Source organism: Anarrhichthys ocellatus, unplaced genomic scaffold (assembly GCF_004355925.1).
Source record: "Anarrhichthys ocellatus isolate YVR2014 unplaced genomic scaffold, GSC_Weel_1.0 scaffold22, whole genome shotgun sequence".
Classification (NCBI taxonomy): Eukaryota; Metazoa; Chordata; class Actinopteri; order Perciformes; family Anarhichadidae; genus Anarrhichthys; species Anarrhichthys ocellatus.
The window spans coordinates 2,065,127-2,092,100 of record NW_022280052.1 but is presented as its reverse complement, the minus strand read 5'-3'; the positions used below and the strand labels follow the sequence as shown (position 1 = coordinate 2,092,100).

The following is a 26,974-nucleotide window of genomic DNA, read 5'->3' as shown; positions in this document are numbered from 1 at the left end:
ATTTATTACATCCCAGGATGATTACAGTATGTATTGTATTTGTATCCTGATCTTATTTTAGTAAACTAATCCATGTTGCTCTCTATATAACATCCCGTCTAAACTGATTCATGTGAGATGTTTACTTTACTGGCTGAAGTTTCTTATGGTGCCTCAAAGCTATCTGCAACGCTATAATCATCTCTTTCGTTCCTCAATAAAATATTTAGAAAGCATGCCTTCTGCATCGTTTCTTTGAGCTAAAATTGAAACTCTTCCAAAACATCAGCAATACGACACAGGGTGTTTCAGATTATTTTTAATCACAGTGTGAGCCAGAGAGGGAGTGGGCAGCAGTGTGTAATCCAGCTGTTCTGATCCCTATACTGTCTCATTGGAGCACGTCAATTCTGCAGCTTCTGTGCCATTAGTGTGTGTGTGTCTGTGTGTGTGTGTGTGTGTGTGTGTGTGTGTGTGTGTGTGTGCGCGTGCGCGTGCGACTGCTTCAGTACAGCTGCTTGAAATACAGTAGAGTCACAAAGTCCTCCATTTTGCATTACTTTGGTGCAGCAGCTGGAGAAGGATTCTCCTGCAATGGCCCCCTTTTGTTGTATTAGAAGTACCAGCGTGTTACATAACATGCAGTCACGAGGAACAATGTCTTTCCCCCCCCCCCCCAGTACCTTTTGCACCGTGTACACAAGGTTAGCAGCACATACTGGCAAAGATATGTTGTCCCAATTGAGACATGTACAGAGCAGGTGCTGCACAATCTGTAAGCTTCACTAAATGAAGGAAAATATGTGTTTGAACATTTGTATTCTTTCACCATTTATCGTTATCTTGAACCTATTTCTGTGGCTTTTTGCATGTTCCTATACTGTCAAAAATGGCAGGATAAGGATGAGAGAAAAACAGTTCATGAGTCATAATTTAAAGTTGTACCTTTACATATGCTGCACGTGGTGTGTTGACACAACCAGACATAACATATTGAGATTATATCTTCAGGAGCAGACTGAATCTACCTACACCATGAGGGTAGATACAGTCTGTAGCTTTTGTCAACCTGCAGGTTATGTAAGATTTTCCATAACACCAGATCGCTGGCTATTATAGTGACACTGGAATTGATGGTGTGTTCTCTCAAAGTGGTTTCAGATCTCGTGGTTCATCGTGTTTCTCCACATCCCCCCTCTCTTTCTGCCTCTCATCCTCTGAGTGTCACTCTCACTTTCGCTACCCCTCCTCTCCTTTTACAGACAAACAGCGCTCCACCTTTTGATGATGTCAGTGGTTCTTTATTTGAGGGCTGTGACCGTGAGAAGATGGAGTCAGAGTTTTTTAATAAGCCCATAGATAGAACCATACACAACCATTGACAATCAGGACATTCCTTTGGCAACCAGAAGCTGACCAAACCTATAATCTGGGTGTGAAAAGGGCAGGGGTGGAGCCAGCGGCCTGCCTTAACCAAAATGAACTGAGATTAGATTTTTGGGAGGGAATAAGGCTGATGTAATCCACAGGAATTTGGGCCAGGGTTAGGTTTTTTTTTTTTTTTTGATCCTACCTCAATGAGAGAAACAAGAGATGGAGACGAAGATAAAACTTTTGTTGCTGATCTCATCCATTTTTACGTAAGGCTGGTCACTTCTGTGTCTCTCCAGATTCTGCATCGTTGACACTGTTTTATCTTTCCTTCTCTCATTCCCTCCTCCTTTTTCTGTCCACATTTAAATAATTGTTTTTTTCTTCAAACAAAGTAATTTCCTGTGATCCCCCGAGGCACAAGGAAGCAGGACGAGTCCAAGCTGCATCTGAGCTTCTGATACATATCAATTTTCCATCAAGCCTCCTCTGGACAAGACCACACACACACACACACACACACACACACACAAATCTGGAAACTTTTCATTCTTGGCATTTTCATAATCTGACTGCCAATCTACTGTCTCCTCTGTGCCTGTGTTTCGTTCCCTCTCTCTTACATCACATGTACACCTATTCACATGTCTTTCTCACTAGCAAATAGAGCATAGTTGTAGCAGAATGATATAGCTGGTATGGTCATTGAAAAGATGTCTGAGAAAGCAGTGCCCAGAGGAAAGTGTTGCCGGAGTCTGTCCACGTCCCTTTGCTATGTCTCTTTCAGTTACAGCCTCATTCATCTTTTTTTAGTTGTAATCCTGCTGTACTCTCGCCACTTTTTCTCTTGAAGTACAAGGACTTTGTGTTGAACTAACCCACACAAAGCATTTGGGGAGACAGAAAATGAATAAACCTGTGAAGCAATTGGAAAGTTGCTGGAAAGATCCCCGGTAGTAGCAGCACCAGTTGTTGAGGGTTCCTTGAACATATTGGATCTCCCATAAACACCTGAAGGTGCTAAATTTGGAATTCAGAGCATATTTATGATTGAAGGATTGTCTCCTCGTGGCTCTCAACATGGCTACTGCTGAGCTTGTGGCTAACAGCTAACGGTGCTAATAGCTAACGGTGCTAACAGCTAACGGTGCTAACGGCGCCCCTGTGGGGCACAAACACTGGCACTCACTGTCACTGTTCCGGCGGTTAATTGTGCAAGTAGTACTAAAATGTCAACAAAAATTGGCAGATAGCAATCATCCCAACTAAGCTATCAAAGCCCAAAGTGTCCTCTTACTCGAACATCCGAGCCGAATTTCCTCTTGAATAAGAGAAGCTGTAACCAGCAAATATTTGGTCATCAAAACAAATTGTCCATACAGAAAGTGAAATTTGGTGAGTGGGCTTTAAGGAGTGTGTCTCTGGAGACTCTGAAGTGCTCAGTCTGTCTGCTCTTTGCAGAGTATTGCAGCAGTGCTGACCTATGAGGAGCTTTAGTGAATGGGCTTGTCTTACTAATGGGACTTGTGGGAGGAGAGGCAGTTAATTAAATAAACTCTGCTTTCCCATCACTTGCATGTGCACACCTATAGACAGGCAAACACATCGAGTAGAAGAATAAAGGGAACAGGAAAGCAGGAATCAAAAAGGGCAGGTTGGAGAGAGTTAAGTGAAAAGGTTGCTAAACTTCTTTGCAACATGTGTGATTTAATGAATGATCAGTTCATCCCTCTGTTATAAGTCAATTCCCAGCTCCAGTTTTTGCAAGAGTTTATCAGGTGTACTCAAAGCCGTTAACTGGATTGGTTACTTGGTACATTGGCTGACAGAAAAGGCATTTGGCATTGAGAAGGCTGCCTGTACAGTACACTGGCAAGACAAATTCCCAGGATTATATCTACCAAGTCACACACACATATACAGTACCTACTTTATGGAACTTTAATATAAAGCTGTGCTGGGGATCAAACAGGAAATGTTCAATGGGTGTAACTTAGAGTGGAAGCAGAGTTTTTCACTATTGTAAAATGCGGGCTTGTTTGTTTCTGTCAAGTCGCACCATAACGGACAAGTTTTACAATCAGAGCAGTGAAGGTGGGCAAAGAATACTCAAACTGCAGTATTTACTCAGGTTGATCCATTCGTACAGTGGGTGGAGACTGATGCATAATACTGATGTAATTGATGCAACAAGTTGCAGCTTCTCTACTTGATAACATTTATCGATGTTGGTAAGGAAACTTGATATTTGATGCTAATGCTCCGTAAATGGCACAATATCTCCATAGGATTGCTTGGTGTTCCTTGCTCTCCTAACTGTGTGTTCTAATCTGTATACTGTTGTTAATGTGGCCAGCGACATACTCCACTGGGGCTTCATAGTGTTTTGTGACAAAACTCACCAATAAGCTTGTATGAACATACTCAAGCTCTTTGCGTTTACCTTATTCTACTCTTTTTACTACAGTAGTGGTGACGCCTCAGAAAGGTCATTGGTTCAGGTAGTGGGTACAATAACTGCAGGCCAGATAAACTCTAAATCTGGTATTCATATTCCCCAAAGGATGATTTCAGTGTCCCTCTGACATTTCATCTTGCCAAACTACCCAGGCCCAATACACATATTGCTATTACCCCGGGTCAGTGTAGGTTTTCACCGGGTTCCTCCCACAGTCCATAAACATGCATCTTAGGATAATTGATGACTCTAAATTGCCTTTAGGTGTGAATGTGAATGGTTGTCTATCTCTATGTGTCGGCCCTGTGATAGTCTGGCCACCTGTCCAGGGTGCCTTCGCCCAATATCAGCTGGGATCCCCCCCTCCCGCGACCCTGAATACGATAAGCCTGTTATGGATAATGGATGGATACTGCCATTGCACATTCATGTTAAGTCTTCTTCGTCATGACAGCATGCACAAATATGTCCCCAGTTTTTGGGCCATTTTCAGAGGACAAAGATGCTCTCCAGGAGATACACGAGAACACATTATGGCCTATCCTTCTGAACCTATAGACCATCCACCCTCAGGACAAACTTGAAATTTTGCCCAACGCTTTCAGACTGCAAGATGTACGAAACATCCTTATATTATTTTATGAAAGTGTGTGAACGGCTCTGTTTAGTAGCTGTTTATTCTTAATCATTATTCGCCAGTCTGCTCTGTAAAATTGATTAACCAGTGACTCATATCAAATGTGGGCTTGTGTTTGCTTCGTGTGTGTGTGTGTGTGTGTGTGTGTGTGAGTGTGAGTGAGAGAGAGAGAGAAATGTTTTCTCACCACAGATCCTCCATCCTTCCTCCTCCATCTCCTTCTCAATACAATAGAGAGTTCATACTCGGTGCAAACACAGATCACAGATTTGAAGAAAAAGAAATCCATCCTCTTATCTGTGAATCACACTTCATTTTACACCCACAATGTATTTTGGCTTTTGGCTCATTTACTTTGAATCACTGCATTTGATATTAAAATGGGGAAAAATCTCAGTTGAGCCATTTTATATATTTAGCATATCTGCTTTTCCACGGTCTTAGATTGCATTCTGTGAATCAAGGCAACCCGTAGTGTTTAATATTTTATTTGAAAAGTACATGTGCATAATCAAGGAATTTGATTCAGTTTTTTGCATCTATCTTGATCTACTGCACAGATATAGAAATAACAGCTATAGGGACAAGGATAACGGAGCTGGACAAATAAAGGTAAATACTAGACATATCATAGATAATCTACACAAGTAGTGGAAAAATAGGTTTTTACTTCAATATTATGTAAATATATACACCAAATTTATATGAACCTGTATTGTGGTGGTATATTTTGAGGGTTGTTAATCCAAACTTTAGTATTGTATGTTGTCGAAAACACCATGGAGCTACATTCTGGGCCATTGATTCCGTCAGTGAGATCAGCAGTATTAGCAAACTTTGTGTGGTTTACTGTTAGCACTCAGCAGTCTGAGTTGTGCTGTCGTTGTAGTTGCCTCTCCTTACTTTTCCATATACTGTACTGTCCTCTATGCAGCGATCTAGTCCCTTTAATGTAGATTATATTGTGCACTTGACCTTAGAAAGCTACATCCAGGGGACTCTTGATCGATATGTGATTATAACTAAGCCAGGCTGAATCACTATGAACTCAGTTTAGTTTATAGTCGTCTTAGCCGGCGCGAGGTGCGCGTGCCAGAAAATGAGGTAATCACGGCCGGCACGTGGGATTCGTAGTTTTCGCGGCGCTTGGCCCTGCACCTCTGAATTAACTGGGCTCGGGTGAATAAGATATGTGTTTACAGATAATTACAATCCCTCCTCGTCATTGGGGAGGTTAGTTTATGGCGTTTTGCCGGTTACACCTAATCTATGGGCATATCTATGGGTTACACTCATTGTCTCATTGTTCATGCTCGGAGCTCGCGCGTCGTCTGCAGAGGCTCGTGCTAGAGAGCAAAGCTTAAGTCAAAAAACTTGAAGGTATATCTACAGCATAAAAAAGACACAATTGAATTAGCTTGAAGGTCGACAGTTAACTTTTAGGTGAATTTGGAGCCACAGACCATCTTATTCAAGCAATGAATTAATTGTAGCAGTCTTGCGTTTTGTGTGATGATGAAAGTTTGGTTGTATGAGGCAAGAAAACTTTTCTGGCAAATGATCTTTTGAAGGCTGATCTTTAGCCAGTCTCCCACCTTACTGGTAACCATCAAAGTATTTTTCTACTCATTTTATGATGTTGGATTGTGCAAGAAAGGGTCGTGTATTTATTTAGTAAGTGCATTTCTGAATACTCAAAATCTTTGGCATGTTAGTATTGTGCATCTTTGTGGAAACTCATGAGGAATAAGGGACAGCAGGTCCATTTAGCGAGCACACAGCATGCTGGTGATGGAGGCCAGTCTGTATTTGGGAAAAGTCACCCATACATGACTAATGGCCTTATTTCTCTACAGCGTCTGTTGAATGGCTGCTGCCCTATACAAAGTGATAAACGTTACTCCAAACCTAAACCAATGTGCAGGTAACTGTGGCTATAAAATGCAGCATGCATTAAAAAAAAAAAAGCCTTTCTCGCCTTGCCATTTTCATCTTCCTATGGTTATGTATCTGGCAAATGACATTTCTGGGTACTGTCATATTAATGCACATGAAAGAGGAAGAGAGGATTTTGACTTTTTGTTTTCGCCCCTCAGTGGTGATCTGTTTTGATAGGACATGACTGAAATAGCTGGGGACTTGTCTCCAGGGGAGAGTTGGAGGCCCAATAGGGTTTTTTCACAACCCGGAGACACTTGAAAGAGCTTGTATTACCCACCAACAATGTGCCACCATCAAATTGTGGTTCCGTTAGTGTAAAGTTTAGACGTTTCAAACTACTTTTAGTTGATGTAGAAAATATTACACTATAAATGGCAAAACATTGAAGCTTGGAGCAGTACTGCCTGCTGGTTCTCAAGAGCCTAAATTTGTGATTTGCTAATGCTCTGAGAAATATGCCTAAACTTTCACAGCGTGTATCTTTAATTCAATCTTGCAAACTGTCACGCATTGAACACATTGCTTCATTATGAATCACTTTATCCAGTAAGAAATAAGGATTCATTTGATGTTTATATGTGACGAGTTTTAGGAAATCATAGCGGTATCAAACTGTGACATGAGGGGGAGCGCTTTGAGCACCAGCTGGAGGCGGAGAGGCCACTTGGTTCCCATATCTGCCTCTCTGACATGGTGGAAAAAAAATCTTCTCCTTGTGTCTTTGTGCCAAAAATCCATGTTAAAAGCCACTTTGTTGGCTTGGCAGCAGGGTCATTTGCCACACAGGCCTTGGTGGATGCTATTTGGAGCTGGGGGATGGGAACCGTGAGTGCTGGCTGTTTATATAGCCAGAAGTGAGAGAGGGTGAGATGATACACAATGATCGGGGGGGGGGGGGGGGGGGGGAGGGGGGGGAGGAGGGGGGGGGGGGGGACAAGAGAGTGCAGCATATAATCTTACGGCAAATGCTATAATATGGGACATTACTCTGAAGCAGCAATACAATAATTTAGTGATTATGGGACAATTCTGGTATTAAATTAATAGTTAATATCAGTTATCAATCACAAAAGCCAAATATTGAGTGGTTCCTGCTAGGCTTGCAACTATAAGTTATTGTCATTATTGATTAATCTGCCAATGAATTTCGCGATTAACGGATGAATTGCTTGTTAATCATAAAACTGTGAAATATACCAAACACACTTTGCCAAAGCCCAAACTGACGTATTCAAATAGCTTTTTTTTCTCCAATCAACAATCAAAATAACCAAATTGTTGCGTTCGCTATTACAGAAAATGTAGAAAACTATCAAAGATTCTCATTGAAAAATGGTGGTTTGTGTATTTTGCTATTATTGTTTCAAAATGACTTAATTAATCAATAATTAAAATTGTTGCAGAACAACCTTTTTTCAACTGACTTCTCTATTTTAGTCAGAAAAAAACAAGCAATCTGAAATTGTCAGATTGGGCTCTGTGAACCTGTGGTTGCAGCTTTTACTATTTCCACTTCTAATCAAATATATATTCGTTCATTAAATACTTCTATTTATTTATCTGTCCATGGAAAACAAAAAAAGCTTAAATAGATGAAATTGTAGGTATAGAATGCACAGATTGATGCATCATCTTCTGTTCATCTCTGCACTGTCGGCACGCTGCTATATGGTTTCTGGCCCTGACCCACTTTCCTTAAGAGGATGGTGACGTCACTTGATGAAACATCTCTCTCTTTTTTTCTTTCTTTTTTCCCAAAGGGTGCATCTGTGCAACAAAACCGACATGTACCATCTAATTTGTTGTGTGTGTGTGTGTGTTTGCGTATGCGATGGGTACGTTGTTACAGTTGATGGCTCACAGTGCAGCCACCTGGACAGTACAGTCGAGGCCTAATTTTAGCATCCACAAGCACAAACGCAAACTGACACCCTCTCTTTGTCTTTCCTCTGCCACACTGACACAGACTCTTTCACTGAAACACACAGTGAGGCTGAAGGTAATGGCGGTCCATGGCCTAGCTTTCTGTTTGTGCTGCCAGGTAATGAGACAAGGGGGGGGGGGGGGTCTCTCCTCTCGGCCTCTTCTGTCAAATTCTTCCTCCATATTTAGCTTAGGGACAGAAAGGTTTGAGAAGTGGTGACTAGTATAGAACATGTAGGTGGGGGAGGTTGACTAAATGACTTTCTTCCTTCCTGTGCCAGTAGAGATATGTTGTGACTCCCATTGCCTTGTTTGTGTTGCATTCCATGAAACTGTGTTTGTCTTTATGAAATTAGCTGACATCTCTCTACATGAATGAAATCGTAGCTTCATATTTAAAGGCTTGTTGTGAGTGTGTCTCACTGTAGCTGCTGTATAGAAGCTTATGTTTTTTTTGTCGTCCGTCGTCCTCTGCTCTGCCTCTTTTATCGATAAACTTCAGTTTTTGAGACGCAGGTCTGCAGAAACGGTGCATAACATAAGATGGAGGCTGCATTCACATAGCTGCACATCACGTGTCTCCTCGTGAAATTAGAGCATTTTTCTGTCTCAGCATCGTTGCAGCATTGGGAGGTCATTGTTAGTGTATCTGGCAGTCCTGAGCAGCTTTTCTCTGCTCACCTGCCTCCTCCTCCTGCCTCTCAAGGCCAGCAGGATGGATGAGTCATTCCAACGAAAAAGCCTTTTAAACCTTGCGTTTGCAATATGTCTGTCTAACTCTCTGTTTGTCGACAGGATGTCAGTATGCATGTCTCAGTGCGTGCTGTCTCCTTGTCTACTTACTGTACTGTTTCTTACACCCTGTCTGTCTGCGTTTCTTTTTTTAAATATCTGCTTGTTTATGTTCCCGCCAGTTTTCGTCCTGTTCTACTAATTACTTGACTCCTTGTCTGCGTGCCTGTCAGTGGATCCACATGCTTCTCCTCGAGCTTAGTCAACAGCTTGACTCAACACCCATAACAACCCAACGCACCGTCTTCACACTTTTTAATTCTCTCATGCCGTTCTCCCACCTGAGTGTGCTCTGACATGCATACTAGACGGGATAATAAACGCTTTTTCATCCACTTTTAGAGTGAAATATAGATTATACAGGCACTGAATTAGATTTAGAAAGTGTGTTTAGCTCTCTTAGATTCATTTGTAATATCGCAACAAATGAGAGTTTACAATCAGTCACAAAATGTGGAAGTTAATCTGATGCTTTCATACCTAACATAGTATTTTATAGCCATGAACATCACAATTTTTACCAAAATGGGTGTGTGATGCACGTTTTTGTGCGTATGTGTCTAGAGCAAGGTGTCCCTTCCAGTTTAGTACTCTGACTCTGAGGCTAATGTAGCTTATTGGCTAATGCAACGGCTACCCTGACAGAAGCAGACATAGGCAAGCCCACACTAAAATCACAATCACACAATAGCTGCAGTGCAGAGACGCAAGCGCAGCTCTTAGTTTAAGACTTGACTGATTTAAAGCAATAGGAAAACAACATACGTTGAGTCATTCGAGAGATGCTGCAGGAAGTTTAACTTGATGAGACTTGAGATTTTAGAATAGTTTACCTCGAAAATCGAATCTTTATATGGGATTGCAGTGTTCAATTTAGTTTCTGGTTTCTCAGAGATAACCAACTGCTGCTTTGTTCATCAATGGATCTATAAGGACAGAATTAACCACCAAACACAGATGGACATGCTGCAATATAGGACATCTAAAGGTCTTATTTGAGTTTCGTGGATGACAGATGGCCTAGACAGCCTAGGTTTTAAGTATTTCTTTAAAAGCTTTGTAATCAGAGGAGTGCAATATAAGTTATTTTTCTCTGGCTTGGAATGAGCTCTTGTGGACTTGTGCTCAATTTAATAATGGGAGAAAGGTATTCTGTAATTGCTGTGTTTCAAAGTGGACCTTTTTATTAAAGCCAGCCTCTTTCTGTAGGTTGAAGGGTGGACCTCACTGAGTTATACAAATAACACAGTGCTGCTTTGGGTGGTGTTCCTCCTGTTGTGAGTTTGTTTTCACTTCTTGGGACCTTTTCTAAAGTTAGCTTCCAACTCCTCCAAGATTACCCTGAAGTCTTTTAAGAGACCACATACACATTATTTTGGCTAGAAAAATAACCTTTTTTCCTTCCAGAGCAAAACGTTTGAATGTCTAGCTCTGGTCAGTGTGTTGCTCTTCAGTTGTCATGTATTTATCTCTTTTGTTTAGGTTTGGCAGTGTCCTGTCTTGTTTTGCTTCATGTCCTTTGGCTTGTCCGAGAATCACATTACTGTGTCTTGAGAAGAGACCACTAATTATGTTAGCACTTGTGCTAGCATCCCTCGGAACGGAAGCCATTAAGTCATTAAACAGTGTGTGCCACTCGCTGTGTTCTTTCCTTCTCCGTTAATTAACCCCTGCCATACACATTCGTGTAATCTTTCACATCGTCATCCACACAGATTTGGGTCCTGCTGTACTTTACACATGGGCTTGTAGTCTATTACATACATGTATTACATTATTTTAATATATAATATATATATGTTATGGGAGAAAAAGAAGACAATGTAAACAAAAGGTAAAAGCCAATACAAATTGTAAATAGTAAAAGTGAAAAGTAAAAAGTGAAATAATAATTCAGGTTTTAATCTCAACTAATGCAGAACGCATACTTTCTGTAGACGGGGCACAGCTGCCATGTGAGCACTGTCCCGTCTGAACAAAATGCTCTTTCATTAGCACATCTATAAAGCTGTCAGCTCTTGCTTGGGGGCAATGCTGGATTTACAGGAGAGGGAAACATGACCTGAAGAAGACAAAAAAAAGAAGAGAGGTTCCGTAGAGGGGCAAGAAATCTAGAAAGCTATTTAATAAAGACTGAAGATCAACCCAAGCCTGAAACAAAATGTCAATGGGAAAAAAATGGAATTTATTTTTGCTTCTGACAAATTACTAAAAATAGGCAATGAGTTGTGAAAAAGAATACGCTGCCACTGCGCAAGTTGCTTTAATGGATGGATAATCTGGAAGAACCAGATACCAGGTGGCACCAACAAGGAAAAGTTTGCGCTTCTGACTGGCATCACAATAAATAACTGAAGTGATGAAACTTCGTTCGCTTTGCAGAACAGCTGTTGAAGGAACAATTAAAGCTCCCGTCCCATAGGCCGAGAAAGCACACTGTGTCCTCACGCTGCGACTTCCATCAGATGCCTCACCACGATCAGTCAAGCCACATAATGAAAGAACAAACCTTTCGTCTGGCTTCACAGAAATGGAACCTTCAGTACTTTGGGGATAAAACTTGATCTCAGTTATCAGGAGGAGGTGTCTGCACGTGAGCACAAGTGTGCACATTAATTTGTGTCTGTAAAATCTAACAGAATGACCAAACAACACATACTTTTACTCACAAGCACCCAGTTCAAGCACCCTCGCCACACGTGTAGTGTTCTTAAAAAGATACTGAAAACAAGTATTGCTCCTTGTTTTGCATTGCCTTGCTTAAGGCCACATTTGCTCTTCATTTTATTATTGATATTTGAAAGTGTTGCACTGACATATCACAATAGGAAATTGTGTTAACCTAAAGATAAAACGTAGAGAGTGATCCAGAATCTTGAAACATGACCTCGGGCAATTTGCAAACTGAATTGAAACTGAATTGATTGTTTCTGATCATGAATAAATCTGAAGGGGGCATTTGGCCGTCAAGATTTTCTCACAAAAAAAAGAACAGCTTCTTATAAAGCAAGTGTTTTCCACCCTCAATTACACACACAAGGAAACCATGTTTTTATACATCTCACATATATGTTTATTTAATTTTACCCACCGTCTATGGGTAGTGACTGATGGCTTTTATAGAAACACTTGCTGATCGCCTATAGTGTCCTTGAATATTCATCAAGCTCTGTTTCTCGAGGTGTTTGCATGTCTCTGCATGCTTTTAAAATAGCTGCAGGGACATGCGAGTCTACCTTATACGGCCAATCCTTTGTATTTGTGAATATTTAATCATTCTGTGTATATGTTTGTATGTATGCGAGTGCTTTTCCTCTGAAGTTGGACTTCTATTTGAGCTGTGACAATAGCCGTCTACAGGATGCACGATGGAATAAGTGAGCGGGATCAATGAGACGATGGTTCCGTGTGAGACTCCTCATGGCCAGCAGGCCACTCTGGATCAATTTGCCACTTTATCTGCAGCCGTGCTGATCCAAATATTAAAGTAGTAAAGAGAATTCATCAGTTGGTACAAGTGATGACATTTGTCTTTAATTAATTCATGAGTGAAGTCAGTGGTGTTGAATTTGAGTACCAGACAGATTAGGAACAGGATCATGATACCTTGTGTGCTAGCAAGATGTAGCATCAGGTTCCTGCTCTGAGGCTCAGTGTGTCCCTGCATGTGGTATGAGGAAGAGATCGGTCATGAGATGATGTGGCGAGTTCATGACCAGACGAGGAAGAATGAGAGTCGAGGAATTATCAGAAAAGAAATGGAGGGGGACAACTGGGCTTTCATATGGGGTAAGAACAAGCCGGGAGCATTTGGGTTGTTTGTTTGGGATAATTGTACAGAACGATTGATCAAATGAAACATACTAGATCTCTATCAAAGCTGGAATTAGGTCTTTAGGAGAAGTGTATCATATCAAACGGTACTATAGTGCCATCCTGTAGTTCAATACAATGGCATTGGAGTTGATTTTTTTACAAACCATTTGCTTGTAAACCACTGTTGTCGATGCCGTCTGGAGTTACACCCTGATAGAGCTGCGGAACTTGAGCTTGAGTTGTTGTTGTTGAATAAGACAATTTGGTAAGCAAGGACACACAAACCATATCTGCAAATCTGTGCTGAACACTACACAGTTTGTTGACTTAAGGCTAAAACACACTTACTTGTTGCTTTAACAACACAGTCATCATTTGTATTGTTGGTCAGTGAGCAGCTCCAATAGAGCAGCTGTTGATCCGTTGCCTTGGTGAGACTTGTTGAATGGGTACATAAGAGATCTCCCACGCTTTCTGTACCATTATTTATTGAAGTTTTGTATATTATCAGCCGTGTGACCTATAACGGGTTCCTCATCGGCTCACTTCAGCTATTCTTGTCAAATTCTATGCTCATTGATTTTCACAGCGCTAATGATTTTTTCATTCCAAAAAGACGCCTTGAGGATTGCAAGGCTGTCTGTCTGTTTGCGATGACCATGAACACATTTTCAGATTGGAAAGACGGTGTGTGCCTTCACGCGATGCAGCCAGTCACTCAATAATACATAAAAACATTGTCTTTAATCTCCCGGATGATAGATGCAGCACAGCTGACCCCATCTGCCCTTTAACCCACCCACAGACACCGCCTTTTAGTTATCCCTTTGGTGTCTCTTTGTGCAATGATTCCCCCTTTTTCTTTTCCTCAGGATTGAAAAAACGTACCAGGAAGGCCTTTGGGATACGGAAGAAAGAGAAAGACAATGACTCAACGTAAGTCCTCGTCCCTTTTCCTGGTGTCTGGAAAAATCCAAACAGAAACATCTAAATTAAAAATGTATTTTCAGGAGAAAAATAATGTATATATGGTGGAAAGTGTTGCTGGTAGAGCAGCATGAGAAAAAGTATTAAGTACAAGTCTAGTCAAATAACAGTGGATCAGAGCTGATTCCATACATACGTACACACAACGAGCATATAATATCCAGTGCTTGTGACATTGCTTGTTTGCACACAGCCAATGTTATTTCTGTTAAATCATGGCAGAAATGTTCTGAAAATATGCAAATACAGCAGGATCAAAATAAGACTTAATTGATCAGTTAGATCACTTATCAAGTACTTGGTCGGCTTGCAGATTCTCTGTGATGGTGATAGTTTTCCAGGGATGTTTAGTCAATTTGTAAGTGTGCATGAGACGCTTTCTTTGTGTGCTGTGACATATGAGTGAATGAATGTGTGGGTATGCTAGCGTGCCGTGAAAAGGTTTCTCCTGAATACCCCCTTTTTAAATATTTTGGCTTGAATAATTAGCAAAGCACTTGATTTGAAATGAAGAGCTCACACGTTAAGTGAATTTCATGCTGTCCTTTCTTCTCTCTGCTTCTTTAAATCCTCACAGGGGGTCCCCAGACAGAGACAGCGGTGTAAGTAACCGAAGATATTCAATAACAGCCAATTATTTCATTTGTAAATTACTATTCACTCTACATGTGTGTAACTAGAGGAAATCAAGACTGGTGATTTTGAGTTCATTATTTATTTCCTGTGTTCTTTTTACTTGCCAGGAACCCCAAGAGGTTGAATCGGTACTGACCTCTAATCCCTAGTCCTTTTTAGATTAGTCTCTAGAATAGTTAGTATATAGTCGAGAGCTTAGACTGCTTATAGACATCACACTACGTTCTTCAACTCATCAGTCAGCCTCCAGTGTTGCTGTTTCAGCTATAGGAGGATATATAGGAGGCTTTGAGGGGGGAAGGGGCAACAGGATATCCCCCTTAGTCCTTTTGGAGAAGCTTGAAGAGATTTAAATCTTGAAATATTATCCAGCACTGTTGGACGATTAGCAGCATGTTGGGATAATAACAATGATCATCATCATTATCCAATTATTCGTGACCAAGCGGAGAAAACAGAGAACAAATAAGGGCCTGTGAGAGGAAAATAGGGATTTGTGTGACGGTAGCTAACATAGAAACACATCCAGTGGTAGAGCAGGATATACTGTACCTTCACTGTCTGATGGGATTTTAATCAAAGTGTCTCTCTCCTCTCAGTCTCAGAAGAAGACCAACGGGGCCCCTAATGGCTTCTACGGAGATATCGACTGGGACAGATATGTGAGTGATGGGATTATTATTTTATGTTGATTTTTAAACAGTGATTCAGCTTTGTCACCCTGTTTTCATCTGCATTGAATGAGTGTATATTGATCCATTTCATTGAAAAATGTGTGTGCTATTGGCACATTTGTGATCATTTTTGTCTGTGAGCATTTTATTTACAACTAATATCACAGTCGTGTGTTACTGATGACATCAGACAAACATTTAAAGATATTCACACACAGTCACTATTTGTGTTCCAGAACTCTCCTGAGGTGGATGATGAAGGCTACAGCCTCAGACCTGAGGAGGAGTCCGAAGAGGGAGATATCCTCTGCACTGATTGATTTGTCATTTGACAGGATTCATGTCTTGTTTTTCTCTGCTAAGTTACCTCGGCTCACCAAAACACGGATTGCTTCCAAATCCAGTAAAGGATTTGTTAAATTGGTGCACACTGAAAGGAGATCAGTTTGTATGTGATGTCATTCTCAGGGGAATGTATTTAATCCCCTCTCAAATTCAGCTGAGTCTGCCAAATCAGTGCAAAAAAAAAATCTATATAATCAAATATCCCTGTTTCTAACTTGATTCTGTTGCTAGGCGTGCACCACATTTTAAGTTTTGCAAATCCTGGACAACATTGATTTAAGGTTGGAAACCTTGACGCTGCACTACCGCCTACCATCAAAAAGCCCCACTTCTTTTCCTCGGATGAGTCGGAAGGAGAGGAGGACCACAGGAAAAAATTCAAAGTCAAGATCAAGCCACTGAAGTCCGATCGCGTAGCGTCTGTGCCCTCGGTCGACGAGCTCAAAGCCTCCATAGGCAACATAGCCCTGTCCCCGTCTCCTATGGTGAGTAGCTCTGACGTCACTGCCCTCCCGTTGCTGGCTTTCATTAGCAGATGGCTGTCTATTGGTGGTTAGATGGTTATGATGTGCACGTGTGAATCACTCCTGCTGCTTATCGTCGTCCTCTTCAATTGCCTTGGCTTTCAACATATAGAGAGATTTAGTGAGATATTTCTGTGCACAGATATGGCCGTGCACATGTGTTGTTGCTGCATGATGTTGTGTGTGCTGCTATCTTTTTCTACAATATTTCTCCTGCTTTATATCACTGTTTTGTTTTAGCTTAGGACGGGAACTCTTAATGGGTCATTACTTCCGTTTTATTTAGATATTTTTGGAAATGAAACTTTTATTGTGTTTGTTTTAATGAGCCAGTCTGCAACAGCACCTGATATCTCTAGTTTGAACCCTACACCGAACCCGCAATCCACATCTCTGTAATGAGCGAGGTCAGCTAATGTATATGATAGTTTGAATTAGTTCATTTATGAAGCTTGCGATAATGTCAGTGACCTCAGCGTTATCCCATTTGGTCCGGTGTTGTTTAACACTAGGCGGCCGCTCCGCCACGACAGGAACCACAGAGCAGCCAGCTAGGTGTGAAGTTCTTGTTTGAGGTGAAGCAGCTCATTGAGTCCAAATTCAAGCACACATTCCCTTCACACAGCCTGCACTCAACAAAAGGGACTCCAAAACAGGCCTCCCCAGCCTACCCATAATTCCTTTCTTCTTCAGTGAGGACAGTTGGCTTGAGTGTCCGTTGTGAATAATTCAGATAGGAAAGTGGGCACGATGCACCTGTGTGTCGATGTGCTGTCCAGTGAGATTGCTTGTGGTCATTTGAGCTTCTGGATTTAATAATTTAATCCAGCCTCCGTGTGTTTACCCACTGGCTCTGTTAACCTGATCAGGTGTTGATAATGGTTAGATAGATAATGGTTGTGTTCATGTGTGTAGTAGATGGGAGACATTGGTTGCTTTTTGTTCCTCACAATAGATAGAGATAATGTGCGATCAACAGAAAATGTTTCACCAGTTCTTCCTGGCATTTTATCGAGTTAAGGATTAGTCAGAAAAATAATCAACAGATCAATTGATAATGAAAACGTATAGTTACAGCCCTGTTAATATGACCGATTTAGTTTTAGGGCTGTTATGCACTGTAGTTACGTAATCCTGGTGTGTTTTTTCTAAGCCCAGGACAAGCTGAAACAACCTGAAATAAGTTTCACTTAACATCTTGAAATTCATGTAATGCAGTTAAGTCAACTCAATGTTAACCAAAAATCCTGACATTGTAATTTCTGGCCTGTACTTGTTATTACGCAACTGCCACCTTCACCTCTACCAGTTCAAATTAGCATCACGTTTGCCGAGGCAGAGCTTTTCCCTCTCAAATAAATTACACGAGTAACACAGTCGCTCCCAGTCCCTGGCAACTCTGGGTAACCTTGGCTATGGACTGACAATAACATGGTCTGATGAAAAGAGAAAGAGGGGCCAAATGTTAGCAGGCCTCCAAAAGCAAACACTGCTTCTTTCCCCTTCTTTCCAGTTCTTCCTTTTCCTTTTCCGACTCACACATCCATTTGAATAATCATTGAGATTCCCTCGACTAATACCTGAGACTCTACATGTTAATGCTCTTGCTCTTCATGCTGGTTTTCCACATATTAATACGGCCAGCTCTTACCCCAGCTTTGTAAAAACCTGAAACACATACCAAGTTTCATACATAGATACTTGGTTTTGAACTTAGCGGCCTGCATGAGCTTAATTTACGTGTTACTATTTGGCACATTCTGCATGAATTATGCATCTGTACATCAGCTTGTGAGAGGAACACAATGATGGAGGTTCAGAGCTTATTTCACATAAAACCATATCATATCATGTTAGGAGGAGTAGTGGGTAATGTGTAGGTGTAGGTATGAAGGGAGCCATGGTACTACTCCAGCTTTATCTGTCTGTGTTAGTGGTGACTGCCTACATTGTGCACAGATGCTTTGCTGTGCTTTGCCAGCATTAATACACTCCCCCCCTCTAGTCTTCTAACTATTCCACCCCTCCCTTCTTTTTCTCTTTCTCCTGTCTCTCGTTCTTTTGCTGCCTCTAATGATGCTAACCTCTGTAGAGGAGTCCGGTAAGCCTTAGCTTTGCATGCTGTTGTGTTCATAGGTTTTTTTTCCCCCGACTGTTTGCTCTGTGTTGCTGAGAATAGGCTTTCTAGAAATGGCTAGTGTGTAATAATTATAGGATGTATTATTAGCCCAGCATGTATAGGGCAATGTTATGTGTGAGTGTGTTTCATTGTGGTGTGTATATATATCTTTACGCAGAATACTGTACATGCATGTTTGCCACTGCTCAGCATTTCTGTGGCACATGTTGATTTGTTTGCCTTGGTACTTACTTGGAGTACAACTGCGCTGTCTTTTAAGTTGTTTCCATTGACTAAGACCTCTTGAATCTGATTTTAATTGGTTCTTGAGCTTCTAGTTCTCAGTCCAAATGAACCACTGCAAGCAGTAGAGGAGGCGAGAGAAAGGTCAGAAATGGAGTTAAGATGTTAGAGACTTCAAAAATAAGCGGCATCGCATATCATTCCTCCTTTGTGTTATGTCTACTGGCATTTAAACTAGAAGAGCTTAATTTAGAAGACAAACGTCTTACTTTTATAATGAGTACCTCGTGTGACATTAATGTGTGTCACTGTGCAGTCAGGTCTACACCGAGAGCCCCCTCACTTAACAGCCCAGCTGACTCCCTGTCCAGATAGTATCTGCCTCAGCAACACAACTTTTCATTTCTCTAGCACCAAAAGAAAAGGTTGCAATATTGAATTTCAAAAATGAAACAAAAATCTTGTTCTTCTGATTTTCATTTTACATTTTCTGATTTTAAATACATCACACAATTGTTTTGAGTGGTTCATTTTGAACGTGGGCATTATCTACAACATACACAACTATTTGTGTTACAGACCAGAGCTTTGTCCCTGACGGAGGCTAAAAGGTCACAGTGTGTGGCTGAACTTCCTGTTTACATACAGCAGGGAGACGACGATTGGTTCAGCGTATGACAAACGGTGTTGCGCTGTGTCCCAATGAAATGAATCCCTTCCACCAGCATGTCCCACCCCCTTGTTGCATCACGTTAATCACTCATGGCTCACTGCACAACTGGAACAAGCACCAGAGAGAGGGATGGAGGGGAGATGGAGGGGAGATGGAGGCTTGATGCGAGACGGAGGTGACGAAGGCAGATGGAAGCAAAAATTAAAGAGGCCAAAGGGGGGGGAGACTAGAGGGAAAAATGAAAGGAAACTAATAAGGATATGATGGCAAAAATGATAAAATAAAGAGATGGTATATATAGAGATAAAGATAACGACTAGGGGAGGAAGAGAGGGAAGTGATTTAACCAGCTCCATGTTGGATCACTGATGATGGCATTAACACAAACGCACAGATCAGTATAAGTCCTCCTCGGCTGTGTCCTAATACCCACTTGCCTTTCTATTTTGGAATTATTGAACTATCTGCATTTATGTTCAAAAATCCTTCAACCACACAAGGCTGCACAAGCAATTTCCCACAAAATCTAAGACAGATGAGCACGTCTCCCTGTTATCATTTGATCCCCAAATCTGACCGACCAGTCCACAATTGTTCTTGTCCTCAGGTGTAGGATGTCTGCTTTACTGATTTGTCACTCTCTGACCAGGTGTCTCTTCTCTCTTCCTTTTTGCTGGTCACAGAGACGTAGCCCGGTAAGTGTCCTTGTCTTTCCGGCTTCCTGGGTTCAGGCAAAAAATATGTCGCATGCTTCTTGTACCCTTTTGCTCTTCACCTTGTCCTTGGAGTCGGTTGAATAAGACAGAAAATGCGTAGCTGGGTTCAGTGGCTCAGGCGACGGGTCAAAACTGTTTGCTAATTTGTTTTGACATTAATATTTAAACATATAAATATATAATATTATTTTCCAGATTCTGCAGATCGCTAGTGTGCTTGCTTTTCATCTTGAATGGCTTCATGCTTGGTCTCTGTAGTGGGAGAACATTTGCACTTTTGACAGCTGGACCCTTTGATGTCTTACTTCAGTCACTCCCCATCGTCGTGTGTTCTCATCTCAACTGCTACCGTGTGCTGCCCTCTCTCTCTCCTTCCTTCCCTCTCTCTCTCCTCATCTGCCCTCTTCCTTTCTTGGCCTCTTGTGTCCCTCATATGGTGAATTCATACAAATGCTCACATAGACACGGGTGTCAAAGCTGGAGAGGCAATATTATTCTGCTGTTGCCTCTTCAACAACAAAACTCTTTCCTCTTTTAACTTTCTTACGCTCCAACTTTGTCAAACCTTCTCTAGTACCAGGGCTAGGCTTCTTAAGATCTCAAAAGCATGTTTTGAAAGCTTTCCAATATTGTTTGGGGGGCTTTGACACCTCAAACCACTGCTCAGAGCACAGTTAGGTCAATGAAGGCAGCAGTTGGCATTTTCTAAAGTGACACTAACAATGTTCTTGACTTTTGGAGTTATTTATTGGAGTCTCTTAATTTAAACTGTATCCTAACGATAGATATTTTGCTGTTCCATGTGCACACAGGTCACTGTCTGTGCCATATTTCCCTGTTAAATGACTCACTTACAAAGAAATGCTGTTTACATGGCACTGCAAACAGTATTTCCGTTTGGGGGTTTGTGTCCAGCCTGTGACCTTTGCTGGAACTCATTCCCAATCCCTCTGCCCTCATTTCCTCTCGTGTCTCTTCTATCTGCTGTCTAATGAAGGCAAACCTCTTCTGTACCGCAGTGTTTGTGTGTTCGTAATGCCTACTCCGGTGTAGCTTGTAGCTGGGCAGGCTGGTCCACGGGTCTCCTCAGATTAAGTCAACCTGAGGCTGAAGTTCATCCTCTGACCTTCACTACATCAGTGTTCAGTTTAAACCACTTTGCTGTTTGTGAAAAAGAAAAGGTTGACAGCCATACGTTTACATCTTACGGTTTTCTGTATATTTGCTGCTGTTTTATAGACAAATGTTTAATAGAATTGATGCAACATTTTACTTGTTAGTGACTCTGCTGATTTGTGTTTTTACTGTCATTTCTTTATGTCACAGGGTTTGAAAAGGAACCCATCCAGTGAGTATCCTTCTTGGGCCAGGTTTTGTTTTAATATTTGTGAATGGAATGAGTCTCACATGCTAAACTGATTTAATTATGCTTCCAGGTGAGGAGATTGCCAGACCGAGACGTGTCGTCCCTACTTTACCCGCAGTGGCCCCCACACCAGCTCCAGCGCCACAGCCCCCCAGGTATGCGCCTCACGGTTCCCTGACAAGGGGACAGGCTTAATGTTAAGGTGCTATGTGTATCATACTTTATGTGTCACTGCTGAAACCCTGTCTTTTGACATTGTGCTGCTTATGCTGTATTTTATGTCTTAAAATGCAATCATTTATTGGTGTTAAAATGTTACTTGCAGCTCAATATTAAATCAGAAATTGCATGATAGTTAGTCTAAAGTGTCGTATTTTGAGGTAATCACCTTTTACACTGTGTGGAGTTTTTAAATGTCACCATCAAGCTTCATTTGGGCCTTTTTGAGGGTTTTGTCAGTCCATCAAACAAATGATGCATTCTGTTATGGTCGGATAGGCCTGGCTTTTAAGTCTCATCAATCAGCGGACCAACAACTTTATGCAGCTATTAGTTAAGTAAAAACTGTTATTTCCCATAAATTGCATCACTTTTCACTTTATTTACTTCACTTTATTTTACAGTATTTTTATATTACTCGGATGGTACCGGCATCTAATGCCACCACTTATGTTGTCTTACTGAAACTATCTGCATATGACTCGAGGCTTTCTAACATCTGCTGCAGCTGTCTAGCTTAGTTTCATTGGGCAGGGACCTTAACTGGAGTGTGGAGTTACTTTAGTATAAATTCTATTATAAAAAGCCTCGATATCATGGAAAGAAGGGAACTTCTTTGGTTAATACTCTTGATATAATCAAAGGCCATGATATAAACATGTTATGTTGAGCTTCCAACATAATAGCTGACAAACACAACAGGATTTTGTAAAGATTTTGCCAAACCTTTGCCGTCCCACTGAAACAGAAGTTTGAGACAAACATTGTGTTTATTCTGCTGGAGGGCCACTTGAGGCTTCAGTGAATCTGCAGAGCTGTCAATGTGTTTATCTACTCAACAACACTGTGATGCTTTGTGTGCTTTGGGAACATAAACACATGTTCTTCTAGAATAAATGCTTGTTTTACAAGTTGATAGTTGTATTTATAGTTACCTCTAAGCTGTTGTTATGGTAGGTGTGATTGCTATTTTTTAGTGTCCACATTTATTTTATGTTTGTTCCATCGGGTGTGTCTGTTGTCTGTCCTGTACCATGAGACATTGTACAGATGCACCCTAGTCGGGTAGATGTCACCCTCTGTCATGTTCCTTGTTGCTCTCTTCTGTCAATAAACACATAGCAAAAGTAGGCAAACTTCCATTATCTCCATCTTACCCCAAAACACAAACATAAACAAATTAGGTTTTGTGTAATGAGTCATTGGTTAAACAACTAGTCAGTCTCCTGCATTAGTTGTTTTTGATCTCACTCTCCTATTACTTTACATTACTACTTATGATGTCTTGACCACAGCACAGACTTAATAATTTACATATCTTAACAATTATAAAAAAATAGTTGTCATTTTGATAAATATTGAAGATATTTTTATTTTATTTTATTGGATCTTCATTAGCCTCTGACATAGACGTTGCTAATTCTTCTGTGGTTCATACATTAAAATAATATCCAAATAAAACGATGGTACATTTGTGAAAGCAAAGAAGATATTTAAAGAAAACTGGGTCGTTCTTATGCATACATTAGCACAACCAAATCAATAACAAATTACACCATAAACAAGGCAAAGAGTGTGCCAAACAAGCACGGACAAATGACCATATATAATTGCAATACAGTTACAGTGAAGGATACAGCCATCCATAAAATGAATTGATACTAGATGACGGCAAATAAAAAAAATAATTTAAAAAAAGTGTATGATCAGCCATTTAGTCTGAGTAGTATTGTGTTTTTGCTCCATCTGTATTTGTTTCTCAGAAGTGCAGGCCCTTCTTGAAGTTCTAATACAGTTTGGTAAACCCTGTGCTAAAAGGTTAGTCTTGGTTCAAGGGATGAAATATTGTTTATTCACATACCAAGTCAGATATGTATAAATTAAGATGGGATGAAACAAAGTGACCCTCACTTAAAATGCATTCTACCTGTTGCATGATAGGATGATATATGATGTGAAATGTCCCTGAAATGTCCCTCTGTAACGTCTTCTCTAATATTGACCCTTTTGACTTGCAGCAGTCAACAAACAGTCTCTGAAGACACCACAGACTTATTTGGGCCTCCTTTGGAAACGGCCTTCGGAGAACCGAAAACGGAAGGTAATCCTCCTCCCTGTGTTTCTGTCTCTGTGTATGTCTTTGCGTCTGTTGTTAGAATATGTTTGTGTTAACAGTTGTGACCAGTGTTGTTGTTTTGTCAAACTATGACAGTGACACAATGGAAAAGGCTTTCTGAACAAACACTTATTGTCTCTTTAAGGCTGCCAGCTAAGACGTGCTTGGCTGTCATAGCAGATTCTCTCTCTCTCGCTCTCTCTCTCTTTTTTCTTCTTCTCCCTCCCCCCTCTCACCTATTTCTCTAACATCATTGTTCTTCCCTCAGGCTCACTGTGCAGTTGTGGATTCACTCGATCTGTCTTTGCAAAGGTCAAAGTTGAAATTGATCATGTTCATGTGCACTGTGCAGCTTGTTAATATGTCACCCGCTCTCAGCCAATCCAGTAGGATTCAGTGGTACAGGCTGTGAGAGAGCTCCTAGCTGTTACGCAACTGCCATGTCAGGCATAACTAACATCAACTCGACACAAGTTCCCCTTTATACATTCACTCAGACATATAAAATGGCTCCGTGTGTGACAACTGGTAACTTTTTACCTTGTTACTCATTTTGGTTTTATCTTCACAAGATCATAAAGAGAAAGGGTGTGTAATATAGATGAAACTTTCAGCGTGGTATGTGTCATTTTACTCACAGTTTCAAGTTGGTACAGCTCACTAAAACTAATACAGTCTCATACGACAGCCCTGCAATAAAGCCACTCCTCATGGAAAGTATGCAGTGATCGTTTTTTGATGAAGACAGACATTACCATTTGTATTAGTGATCATACGTATTACAATCAGTTGCCAGCTTATTAGGAACATGCAGGTAAAACGTTTGCAATTTAATACAACGGCTCTGTAATAAGTCCTACCTTCACAAAGGTTATAAAGTTCAGTTTTTGTTGAAACTGTTTCAGAGAGATTTTGATGAACTATATGGTCATTTTGAAGGATGTAGTTTGAAGGTAGCATTTACAGCAGGCCTGTTGTTTTAGACCGCTGAAGCTGTACCTCGGTGTACCAGATAGACTTACACCGAATACTTTTTTAAGACCCGAAGGATCAGAAACCTTCAAATGTTTTGGCTCTAATACACCTGACTTGGCGTGTTCTGTCCCCTCCTGAACTTAGTGGGTCTCTCTGAGTCCGATCCTTGGGGGGCTCCTCTGTCAGAGCCTGAATCCTCTTTGACAAGATCCTTCCCCACAGGAAGTAAGTTTTGGGCATATTGTGCCGCACTTCTTCTTCTCCTTGGAATGACTGCACAGATCCATCAGCTCACCTCATGAACCTCATCAACTGACCTGATCACGTGTGTGGCAATAACGCTCTGCTTCTCATTACAAACAGCCAGCTGTATCCTGTTTCATGTCATCAGCCATTTCACACCCGAATGGTTTAATGTTGGTTGTGGCTTATTTTGGGAGAGTTCAGTACCTGTCTCCCATTCTGCACCAACGCATCCTTCCTCGCATCCTCCTTGCATCTGGAATGGTGGCGACTGAATGTGCTTTGCTGCATGGTGGATGATTTGTGGGACTATCCCTTCTCCTCAAGTTGTTGTTGTTGTTGTTGGGTTTGGCAGGTGTGGTAAAACCTGTCGTGTTTTGATCCAAACTTCCAATGCTTTTGTTGCAAGAATGTGTATTTTAGGCCAATCTATGAAACAATACTTTTTAATCTGCAAAAAATCAGCATTGTTTGCAGCTCACCATAAGTTGCAGTGACGAGAAAAGTCTTCAACAACATGAATTCACTTTATATAAGCAAGGCTAATCAACAATCATTGATGTTTATTCGGAAATAATCTCCTGTTTTATAGGACTATTCATTGTTGCACTTATCATTTTATTGCAGCTCCACCTCCACTTCCACCCAAGAATGTCCCGACCTCTCCCCAGTCGACTGGCCCTCCCTCTGAAGATGGCGATGGTAAGAGCTCTTCTCGTCTATTTCTGCCTTCTGTTATATCGCACCATCACCTCAGGATAAAACCTTTACTTTTGATCTCAGCAGCGCCTTTATCTCGAACTTTCTGGCTCTATCTCTGTCAGTCATGTTTTATCTCTGTGTGTAAACTTACTGAGCACCTCTTCAAACTCTGCCTTTGATTGGTCACTGGTTGTCTGTGTTTCAGAAGTGTCAACAGAAGCAGACAGGTCCACCAGGAAGCCCTCAATAGCTGACTTGGACAACATTTTTGGACCAGAACAGCCTCCCCCTGCTGGCGAGGATACGGGTGACACATGGGTCTGCTTCAGTGCAGAATCTTCTGACCGGCCACCTTTACCAGAGGAACCAGCACCTCCCCTACCAGGCTCCCCTCCTCCACCTGAATCTCCTGCCCCACCCTTACCTACATCACCACCTCCTCCAGAAGACCCTGCACCACCTCTCCCTACATCCCCTCCCCCAAAAGAAGAACCTGTGCCCCCGCTCCCAACCTCCCCGTCTTCCTCAGAGGAGCCCACTGCACCTCCCGCCCCCTCATATCCTCCTACCCCAGAAGTCCGAAATCCTCTCACGCTCTCAACCTCACCACCCCCTGCACCTCCAAAGGAGCTTGCGTCTCCTCCCACTTCCTCTCCCCCTCCTCTTGACTCCCCCTCCAACGTCCCACCAGCCCCTCCTCCAAAAGCAAGCACCCCTCCTGCTGATGGAGCTGCAACATGCTCCATCCCACCGCCTCTTGTCCTGTCTCAAGAGGAGCAGCCCAAGAACACAGACTTCCCCCAATCCAAAGAGGACGGAAGTGAAACTGTCACCTCGCCCAACGATGCCAGCCAGGGGAGCCGGAGTACGCCTCCCCCACCTCCTCCCCCTACATATCGGGCGGTGGTGTCGTCACCGGGTCCCACATCTGGAGCTGGTGGCTCAAATAGTGGTGAGTAGTAGTCCATGACTCTAACTAGAATATAGTCTGTAGAGGAAAGGTTTTTTTTTTTTAGAGCTTAGATTGATTGTCACACGAACACAAATGTAATTACGAAAGCAAATGTCCTGGTCATCACAGCAGCCAGGTGACTATTCATATCAATAGCATCCGTACAAATGCAGTTAGGTAGGGATTGTTGTGACGGGAGTTGAGAAGGGATTGTACACCACCTTTGCTCCATTTTTAAATTTCCTTTCAGTGCATTGCACCCTCTTTGTTGTTAAACTTACACACAGTGAATCGCAAATCTACATTTTTATTGATCCCTGGAAAAGAGGTCATGTTTTGGCCCAGTTAGACGTACACCACCATTCTGCTGCAGACTTGTTATGTTGGCACAGGTTGTTGTTCTGACTGACTCGTATTTAAAGGTCAGACTTCTCTCTTGTAGAACTTATTCATTTTTATTGCACATACAGTGTCTTCTATAGGAGTTATCAACCAGTCCTGTCTGACTGTCCATTATGCAGCAGAAAAGAAAATCTTCTGGAAAAATTGTATAAACCACGGATCGAA

General features: G+C 41.6%; 1 protein-coding gene across 6 annotated transcripts in view; it reads left to right on the top strand.

The window, feature by feature from the left end:
- The window catches only part of sgip1a (SH3GL interacting endocytic adaptor 1a), a 69,190-nt gene that overhangs the window by 30,317 nt on the left and 11,899 nt on the right, over window positions 1–26,974 (top strand). For 5 of the 6 annotated variants that reach the window (XM_031859386.1, XM_031859389.1, XM_031859385.1 and 2 more), the window contains exons 3-15: window positions 13,790–13,853; window positions 14,482–14,506; window positions 15,140–15,202; window positions 15,451–15,514; window positions 15,866–16,044; window positions 18,176–18,184; window positions 19,802–19,813; window positions 21,161–21,182; window positions 21,271–21,355; window positions 23,438–23,520; window positions 24,655–24,735; window positions 25,381–25,455; window positions 25,661–26,407. In XM_031859386.1, the coding sequence (XP_031715246.1) occupies window positions 13,790–13,853; window positions 14,482–14,506; window positions 15,140–15,202; window positions 15,451–15,514; window positions 15,866–16,044; window positions 18,176–18,184; window positions 19,802–19,813; window positions 21,161–21,182; window positions 21,271–21,355; window positions 23,438–23,520; window positions 24,655–24,735; window positions 25,381–25,455; window positions 25,661–26,407 (1,509 nt within the window). The remainder of the gene's footprint in view (window positions 1–13,789; window positions 13,854–14,481; window positions 14,507–15,139; window positions 15,203–15,450; window positions 15,515–15,865; window positions 16,045–18,175; window positions 18,185–19,801; window positions 19,814–21,160; window positions 21,183–21,270; window positions 21,356–23,437; window positions 23,521–24,654; window positions 24,736–25,380; window positions 25,456–25,660; window positions 26,408–26,974) is intronic. The other variant, XM_031859387.1, reaches the window with a different exon arrangement.